This window comes from Anolis carolinensis, chromosome 6 (assembly GCF_035594765.1).
Source record: "Anolis carolinensis isolate JA03-04 chromosome 6, rAnoCar3.1.pri, whole genome shotgun sequence".
Taxonomy (NCBI): Eukaryota; Metazoa; Chordata; class Lepidosauria; order Squamata; family Dactyloidae; genus Anolis; species Anolis carolinensis.
Genome location: NC_085846.1, coordinates 14,653,291 through 14,663,348, shown reverse-complemented (window position 1 = coordinate 14,663,348; position 10,058 = coordinate 14,653,291). Strand labels below are relative to the sequence as shown.

Genomic DNA, 10,058 nt, shown 5'->3' with positions numbered 1-10,058 from the left:
TATGTTGACTGAGACATCGGAACACTGTGGAGGCAATTCCATTTTTATTCCAGCGTTTCCTGTTTTCTAAACACGCCACCATGGTGTGTCCTTCTCACCTAACAAGAGCAGACTCCCAGAGATCAGTCTGATTATTCATCTCCCAAAGTTAAGAAGAAGAATACAATGGTCTTCATATGGAATTCCTTTTTTTTTCCAAGGGGGTTTCCACAGCAGACTTTTCCAGTGTATTCCAGTCTTATTTGACTATGTAGTCTTCAAAGAAAAGCCCTTAAGATGGCAGTGCAGAGCTGCACAATACTTACAACCTGCCTTAAAAGGTTATATGACAAGATGTGAATTGTCGAGACTGGTTCCCAGGTTGCTGTGAGTTTTTTGGGCTGCGTGGCCATGTTCCAGAAGCACTCTCTCCTGATGTTTTGCCCACATCTAAGGCAGGCATCCTCAGAAGTTTGCAATATACCTCACAACCTCTGAGGATGCCTGCCATAGATGTGGGCAAAACGGCAACCCAATGATTCTGGCTATGAAAGCCTTCGACAATACATGGTTCCCAGTGTTTCTGGATCGATTTTCGGTGCTGCATTGAATCCAGCAGGTGCCCCTTTTTGCACTCGGTTTTCTGGTCTGTTTCTAGATAAAATTCAAAGCGCTGGGCTTCATTTTTGAAAGATTAAATCACACTGAAGTGGAATGGGCAAACTTGGGCCTTCTAGGGGTTTTGGACTCCAACTCCCACCATACCTAACAGCCTCAGGCCCCTTCCTTTTCCCCCTCAGCCGCTTAAGCGGCTGAGGGGGAAAAGGAAAGGGCCTGAGGCTATTAGGAATGGTGGGAGTTGGAGTCCAAAACCCCTAGAAGGCCCAAGTTTGCCTAAGCCTGCAAGTGTCATCTAATAAATAATTCAAGTCTCTTACAAAATCCACATCCAAAAAAGGCCTATTTTTAATAGTAACTTTCAAGCAACCATAAACTATTTACCTGGCTTCTAGCAGTTAACTGAGGCCCCTTCCACATAGCTGAATAAAATCCACACGTTTTGCATGAAGGATACTCAAGCTGTAACAATACGGTGGCCATTTTGTCTCAACTGGCTGATTACATTTCCCTCCCTGTCAGTCATTTCAAATCCGTGGCCAATGACCAGGTGCCAGATCAGGATCTGGGATCTGATTGGCTAGAGTGTCTTGACCATTCATGTTCCGTTCTGGATGCTTCTGTGGAAGGACACAAGAGTGAAGGGAAGCCAAGCACCTTTCTTCTGTAGAAAACCTTGCCAGCTGTTTCCGCCATTTTAAAATAATTCTCCTGTTATCCCAGAGCTGGTTTCCAAAGCTTCTTGAGACAGAGGTCTGAATGTGCCTCACATTGATTAAATCCTGTGATTTAAGGATTCGGAAGAGGGTCTCGTGTACATTAGTGTGTAATAAAGTTTGTGGTTGACAATATCGTGAGGGGAAAACTGTGAGTAGATTAACTTTGAGTATCGAGAGCAGGCCTGGGCAAACTTGGGCCCTGCTTCCAGGTGTTTTGGACTTCAACTCCCACCATTCCTGACAGCCTCAGGCCCCTTCATTTTCCCCCTCAGCCGCTTAAGCGGCTGAGGGGGAAAATGAAAGGGCCTGAGGCTGTCAGGAATGGTGGGAGATGAAGTCCAAAACACCTGGAAGGAGGACTCAAGTTTGCCCTGCCTAGGGTATAGTATTAGGCCTACTTTTAATAGTAACTCTCAAGCAGCCAGAAACTATTTACCTGGCATCTAGCAGTTAACTGAGGCCCCTTCCACACACCTGAATAAAATCCCACATTATCTGCTTTGAACTGGAATATATGGCAGTGTGGACTCAGATAACCCAGTTCAAAGCTGATATTGTGGGATTTTCTGCCTGGGTTATATGGCTGTGTGGAAGGGCCCTGAGACTCTTGTGTACAATGAATTAGACTGCATTGCTAATAATCTCTCAATTAACTTCCATATCATTTCAAAGGCTGGAATCTGTTGAAAATGTGGTGACATGTTATAATTTGGGGTGGGATGTATTTCTCTTTCAGTTCCTGTACAAACAACAATAGCTGTTTTGACTGCAAAGAAAATTCAGAACTCATATGCACAGATCATGCTGATAACAACATAACTCTTATCTTCAGTGTTGTTGTTTTTTCGTTCAGTCGCTTCTGATTCTTCGTGACCTCATGGACCAGTCCACGCCAGAGCTCTCTGTCGGGCTGTCGCCACCGTCAGCTTCTTCAAAGGCAAGCTAGTCACTTCAAGTATACCATCCATCCGTCTTGCCCTTGGTCGGCCCCTCTTCCTTTTTCCTTCCATTTTCCCCAGCATCGTTATCTCCTTCAAGCTTTCCTGTCTTCTTATAATGTGGCCAAAGTACTTCATCTTTGGCTCTAACATCCTTCCCTCCAGTGAGCTGTCGGGCATTATTTCCTGGAGTATGGATTGATTGGATCTTCTTGCGGTCCAAGGCACTCTCAGAATTTTCCTCCAACATCTATTTTCAGTAGGTGGCGCTCAACTTCATAGGAAATTAACACAGTACTGTAATCTAAAGACTGAGAATGGAATGATCTGAATATCCTTGCGCGGATGGGGCAAATATCTCAATAGGCCACCGTTTTTGTTGTTGTAGATCTGTAGTATTTACAAAGTATCCAAACAATGTTCTGATAAAGGATAGCAGGGAGAAATATATTTTGATTTAGGAGCATTTCATTGAAGAACGTTTAGTAGGGCCTTCCATACAGCCATATAACCCAGAATATCAAGGCAGAAAATCCCACAATATCTGTTTTGAACTGGGTTATCTGAGTCCACACTGCCATATATCCCAGTTCAAAGCAGAAAATGTGGGATTTTCTGCCTTGATATTCTGGGATATAGGGCTGTGTGGAAGGGCCCGTAGATAAGAAAATATTGTAACTGCTCAATTAAAGATATAAGCGCTGCCATTTATTAATGTTGTTATGTCTTTTGGGGCAATTTTCCACTAGAGAAATTGGTAGCTACCACTGTGAGACAGAGGGCCCTTCCACAAAGCCCTATATCCCAGAATTTCAAAGCAGAAAATCCCACAATATTTGCTTTGAAATGGCATATTTGAGTCCACACTGCCATAAATCCCCAGATAATGTGGGATTTTTTGTCTCAATATTCTGGTATATATGGCTATGTGGAAGGGGCCCTGATTTCCAACATTTTCTAAAAAGCAAAAGTGGGGCCCCTTCCACACATCTGAAAAAAAAATCCCACATGAACTTTGAACTGGAATATATGGCAGTGTGGACTCAGATATCCCAGTTCAAAGGAGATACTGTGGGATTTTCTACTTTGATATTCTGGGTTATCCCTTCCACACAGCCCTATATCCCAGAATGTCAAGGCAAAAATCCCACATTATCTGTTTTGAACTGGAATATATGGCAGTGTGGAAGGGCCCTGGGTGGCTGGGATTGTTGTTGGATTATTTGTTATTGTTATTTGTTATTGTTTGAGGGAAGGGTGCTGTGGCAGTTCTTCTGAATGAATTTTCTTTCACAGAAATGCAGAGAGTTTTAGCAGCTGAAGACTTCTCCAAGCTGAAGAAAAAACAAGGCGACTATCTCACAGCTCCATTTGACCCACGTTTTCCAAACACCAACCAAACTCGTAATTGTTACCAGAATTATTTGGGTGGGTTAAAAAGGGGATAAATGCATGGCATTGAAATGGGTGAATTTTTTGAATTTATGATGTTGAACCATTTCTGATATATTTGGGAGGCACATGATAACAATGTTAAGAACAATTATCATACAAACTTAAGTGTTTTTCACTCCAGCTTTGTATGTTATTTACACATAACTCTGAATCTGCAGCATGCCTGACAAACAACTAATTAAATGCAGTGCTAAAAGATTTCACTCAAGAGAGGGGAAATGGATGCAACCTGACAGCAAGGGTCACATTTTGAGTCACCATTGACCTAGAAGAACCCTCCACCTTGTGGGACTGTGAAGTAGAACAAACAACTCAGCATTTATATACTTGCCCGCAATGCCCTGCCTCATGCACAGAGGAAGAACTGTTTTAAGCTACAGACAATGCAGTCACTGTTGCCTGTTTTTGGTCTATTTAGCTGGTTGTATTCCCTTTATTTTATTAGTTTTAAACTTATTTATTTATGCAATGCTTTTGATATGGAATAATAATAATAATTAGCTATACAGGCTGGGATGGTGGGAGCTGTAGGCAGAACACTTCTGAATATCCACAGTTGACCATCCTTGTCACTCTTAAATGCTCTCATCATACTTCCTTAGAAGTAAGTACTGTTGAGCATAATGGGACTTCTGAATAAACACGAGTAGGACCAGTGTCTCAGGAGCTAAAGCAAAATGGGATCAGATGTCATTCTGCTCCAGCTATATTTCCTTGGTAGATTAAGAGTGAAATATCGGAAAGTATTCTTGATTAACTTGATCAGTCACTGGAGAGAGAGAAGGGGATTCCTGGCTATGCACAGAACAGATGCCATAACTGAGAAGCTCATTACACACAGCTATGAAGCAGATTAAGAACATTAAACAAATATTAAATGTCTCGGTGTAGACAGACACTGACAGCACTTCAAAAGATGGTATGACGTTGCTTCCCCTTCTTCCTTACAGATTATTACCGATGTGTGAAGATTATGAACGCCAAAGGAAAGGACATTGCAGTATGTGAGTGGTACCGCAGGGTCTACAAGTCCCTATGTCCCATTTCTTGGGTAAGTGACATTTGGATTCCTAGGCATGTATTGCAGTTAGACAGAGTCAAACTATACATTGGTATTAAATGTGAAATCTGAAGCTCATTATTCATGTATTTATTAGAATATGTCTATCATGCCCTCAAACATGATATCAAGGAAGCATTTAAAATATATTAACAATTTGAAATAATTCCAGATTAAAAAAATAATTTGAATAGGATAAGGTTTGACGAAAAAGCCAAGTTTTAACATGAAATCTAAAAGCAACCAACACTGGTACCAATCAAGCCTCCAAAGAAACAGCATTGCATAGACAGCAAAAAAGGCCCTCTCCCATGCCCCCACGCCATGTATCACTCCCATTAGTACAGCACTGAGGAGAACTCAGTTCTCAGGCAGATGTAGTGTATAGGGAGAGAGGGAGGAAGAGAAGCACTCTTAGCTATCAAATTAAGATTACTTCTTGTTTTATCTTACAGTTAGCACATGTAGCCCACATTTCAACTGGTTTAAAACTTATCCAGTTTTTCTATAAATATGTATGTGCCCTACCTATCATGACTCCACAGAGAACTAGATGGGGGAGTATGTCCCTGCTGGTTCTCCTGGACATCTTAGCAGCTTTCGATATCATCAGCCATGGTAATCTTATGGGTCAGCTCTCTGGAATGGGTCTTGGGTTCACTGCGTTGTAGTGGCTCCACTCCTTCCTGGAGGATCGTACCCAGATGGTGATGCTGGGGGACACCTGCTCAGATCCCTGGCCTTTGACCTGTGGGGTCCTGCAAGGTTACATTCTTTCCCCCATGCTTTTCAATATCTACATGAAACCGCTGGGTGAGGTCATCCAGAGTTTTGGAGTTGGGTGCCATCTCTATGCAGATGACATGCAACTCTACTACTCTTTTCCACCTCATTCCAAGGAAGCCCCCAGCTGTGATTGACTGGATGAGGGCCAACAAACTGAGACTTAATCCAGACAAGACAGAGGTCCTCCTGGTCAGTCACAAGGCCAATTGGGATATAGGGTCTCAACCTGTGTTCGACAGGATTACACTCCCCCTGAGGACACAGGTTCACAATCTGGGTGTCCTCCTAGATTCATCATTGAAGCTTGAAGCTCAGGTGTCGGTGGTGGCCAGGAGGGCCTTCGCACAGTTAAAACTTGTGTGTCTCGAAAAGCCTTACTTGGCCACGGTGGTTCATGCCTTAGTTCTGCGTTTTTAAAGTTGTGCTATTTTATTTTATTTTATATGTGTTGATAGTGGTTGCTGTTATAAGTTCTATGTGATACTGTTTTTATACTCATGCATCATTTTATGTTATCCTAGCTGTGCCCGGCCACGCGTTGCTGTGGCGAAGTATGGTGGTATAGGAAATAAAGTATTGAGGAATTGGTGGTAGTTAAGGTCAAGGGTAAAGGTTTTCCCCAGACATTAAGTCCAGTCGTGTCTTACTCTGGAGGTTGGTGCTCATCTCCATTTCTAAGCCGAAGAGCCGGCGTTGTCCGTAGACTCCTCCAAGGTCATGTGGGATGACTACATGGAGCGGCGTTACCTCCCCGCCGGAGCAGTACCTATTGATGCACTCACATTTGCATGTTTTCGAACTTCTGGGTTGGCAGAAGCTGGGGCTAACAGTGGGGGCTCTCTCCGCTCCCCCAATTCAAACCTGTGGCCTTTCGGTCCAGAAGTTCAGCAGCTCAGCGCTTTAACACGCTGCACCATCAGGGGATATTATTTCCTAAAGGTTGTGAATATACAATATTTCTGATTGGTTTTTTTTGTTTGTTGGAGGCAAGTATGAATGCTGCAATTAGGAAAAATGATTAGGATGTAATGGCCTTGCAGCTTTAAAGCCTGGCTGTTTCCTCCCTGAGTGAATTTTTTGTTGGGAGGTGTTAGCTGGCCCTGATTGTTTCCTGTCTGGAATTCCCTTGTTTTCAGAGTGGTGTTGTTTGCGATATTTTATGTGCTTCTACTGTCTGTGGCCCTGAGAAAACAGAGGATTTTCCAGACTTTGATGATGGGAATACTTTGTTGGGAGGTGTTAGCTGGCCCTGATTGTTTCCTGTCTGGAATTCCCTTGTTTTCAGAGTGGTGTTGTTTGCGATATTTTATGTGCTTCTACTGTCTGTGGCCCTGAGAAAACAGGATTTGCCAGACTTTGATGATGGGAATACTTTGTTGGGAGGTGTTAGCTGGCCCTGATTGTTTCCTGTGTGGAATTCCCGTTTATTTACTGTCCTGGTTTTAGAGATTATATTGTTCTGCATTATTCTATCCCAGTAATTATTTCATATTAAAGAAGAATCTCACTTATTCAACATTCGCTTATACAATGTTCTGGATTATCCAACGCAGTCTGCCTTTTCATAATCAATGTTTTTGTAGTCAGTGTTTTAAATTCATTGTGATATTTTAGTGGTAAATTTGTAAATACAGTACAGTAGAGTCTCACTTATCCAACATAAACGGGCCGGCAGAACGTTGGATAAGCGAATATGTTGGATAATGAGGAATTAAGGATAACCCTATTAAACATCAAATTAAGTTATGATTTTACAAATTAAGCACCAAAACATCATGTTAGACAACAAATTTGTCAGAAAAAGTAGTTCAGTACACAGTAATGCTATATAGTAATTACTGTATTTATGAATTTAGCACCAAAATATCATGATATATTGAAAGCATTGACTACAAAAATGTGTTGGATAATCCAGAACGTTGGATAAGCGAGTGTTGGATAAGTGAGACTCTACTGTAAATACTACATAGCATTACTGCGCATGGAACTACTTTTTCTGTCAAATTTGTTGTATAATATGATGTTTTGGTGCTTAATTTGTATAACGATTACCTAATTTGATGTTTAATTGGCTTTTCCTGAATCCCTTCTTATTATCCAACATATTCACTTATCCTGCCGGCCTGTTTACGTTGGATAAGTGAGACTCTACTGTATATTTCTAATCTTATATTATCTGCTCAGAACTGGATTATATGAGGCTCCTTCTTCACAGCTGTATAAAATGCACACTGAAGTGGATTATATGGGAGTGTGGAGTCAAGATAATCCAGTGCAAAGCAGATAATATAAGATTATAAATGGGTTATATAGCTGTGTTGAAGGGCCTTGAGTCTACACTGCCATATAATCCAGTGCAAATTAGATAATCTGTGGAAGACGTCTAAGTGAGGCCTAAATCTGCCTGTCCCCTAATTGAAACCTGGCTGTCCCTTGGTTGCTAGGCAACCAAGTGGGCAGAGATTAGCCCTCTAAACTGGCAGCAATTGGATAAAAAACATTATTGCTCTCCCTCTAATTAGGACTTTATTTTTCTTTTCTTTTTGTTGTATCAACCTTGAGGCATGGATGATGGGTTGTGTTGTCAAATTTTGAGGTTGGGGGGCCTGTACTTTTGTTGTTTTGTGAATCGCCGTGATGCCATCACTCTTTCATATATATAGATCGCTTCTCGGCCTTTTGGCTAAGATCAAGTGTAGTATATAGATGGTTCACCTTGGAGTGCCTTTGTAAGCTGCCTTTGTAAGTCCCTTCAGGGAGATGGTGACGAAATATAAATAAACATTATCATCATCATCATCATCATCTGGGATAGTTTAAACTATCCCATTTGTATATCTAGTCAGCACATGCTCATATTAAAGAACATGTTCTTTAGCTACAAACTATCCTTCTAGCATAACATATGGATTTTCCCCCTCCCCCCGTTGATCTCATGGCTAGGCAGCATATTCTGGCCTCAGACTAAGTGGGCTCTGCTGGGGAAATGCTTGATAGGGAAGTCAAACTTTGCTGGCCCCAAAGAGAAAGACACTGTTTGTTTTGCCTTTTCAACAATGAGGGCCCCAATTAAACATTTTTTAAAAAAATTGTGATGTTTGCCACCCACCAATTTCAACCCCCTACCTCTTAATGCCACCTCGATGGACACACTGAAAAAAACATTTTCCTCTTGCATTATAGCCTTTAAAAAGCTCTTTCACTGTTAAAATTATCATATGTCATGTGTTCCTACAGCACCCAAATAGAGGTAGTCACAGTTTTCTTTTTCTTGTATAGTCAACCCCAGATGCAACTTGAAGATACACAACCATATAGGGATTGTGCGGGAGGGGAAAGAATATAATTTGATTTATTCTATTTATTTTGCTGTAGATCCATATGTCTTGCTTCCTCTCTTAAGGTGCCCAACTTCCTGTCTGCTTTCCCTTTCCATAGGTAAAACGCTGGGATGAGCAACGTGAACAGGGAACTTTTGCTGGCAAGATATGAATCTCCAACTCCCCTTCATCTAAAATGGCAATACCCTTGGAAAGTCCTCACAATGGCTATTCTTACAACCCCATCTAGATTGATCAATCAAGCTGTGAATTGTATCAGCAGATTGAATTATTCAGATATTTTTGTGAACTTATAAAAACCTACCAATAAAAATAAGAAGAATTTGTACAGAAAATTAAGAGAAAAGTCATTTCCAATATTTATTACTGAAAATATAAAAAAATGCAACATTTTCATTTCCCATTTCCTAACACCTTACTATCCAGGATTTTTTTAATTCTCCTATTAGCCTTCTCAAGTTTGTTCATATTTCAGATAATTTCTCACCAGTCTTTGATAATGCTGTTAGTTTGGATTGTTTTGCTTCTATAAACTCTGAACATGTCAGCCACAAAATGTTAGATATGCCTAATATTGACATTGAAATACAAGTTTTCCCCTGTGTAGGTTTTCCAGTGTGAGTTAAAGAAGTGCAGAATATGAACTATGGTTTTAGTACGGAAAAACAGTGGCCGGGGGGCAACTTAAATGCTATGAGCCTAACTTAAACCTGTGTTTCTCCACCATTGACATTTAAAGGGACTATAAATTGATTAGTATTCCTGTACAGGGCAATACTATAAAAGAAATAATATAATTTAAACTATGCAAAGGTCAACATAAAAATAGAAATAAGCTATTCATAATATTTTTTAAAATTAAAGATAAGGGATTTAAACACAGTCAAGAAACAGTTCAATAAAAACAGTGAAGCACCCTTAAAAGCCCTTAAGCAATAAAGGTTTATTGGAATTAAAAAAAACATTGGGATATAGCAATACACACCCAGTAGACACCCAAAGTAATGAATGCAAAAGGTGTGAAGTCAAGGCATAAACACCACTCCCCTGCCCATGCCCAAAGATGCTGGCACAGAAAACAAGAGTGTGAGGGAAATGAATGCTCACGTACTGAGCAGGTACACACCTAAAATCCAGGCTGGGGTCAGGGAAAGTGACTGAA

General features: G+C 40.9%; 1 protein-coding gene and 1 pseudogene across 4 annotated transcripts; both read left to right on the top strand.

Annotated features, from left to right (window-relative positions):
* The first annotated feature begins 1,210 nt into the window (after positions 1-1,210).
* Positions 1,211-9,231, top strand: LOC100554634 (cytochrome c oxidase subunit 6B1). Of its 4 annotated transcripts, none has more exons than XM_062958149.1 (4): positions 1,211-1,350; positions 3,551-3,658; positions 4,660-4,760; positions 8,994-9,231. In XM_062958149.1, exons 2-4 carry the CDS (start codon positions 3,553-3,555, stop codon positions 9,045-9,047), a joined length of 261 nt encoding a protein of 86 aa, XP_062814219.1. In that variant the 5' UTR covers positions 1,211-1,350; positions 3,551-3,552; the 3' UTR covers positions 9,048-9,231. The 4 variants fall into 4 exon arrangements, with proteins under 4 accessions (XP_062814219.1, XP_062814217.1, XP_062814220.1 ...); XM_062958147.1 differs by having other exon boundaries at positions 3,551-3,682; XM_062958150.1 differs by having other exon boundaries at positions 1,326-1,464.
* Positions 8,219-8,446, top strand: LOC134292811 (U2 spliceosomal RNA; annotated as a pseudogene).
* Positions 9,232-10,058: the final 827 nt, after the last annotated feature.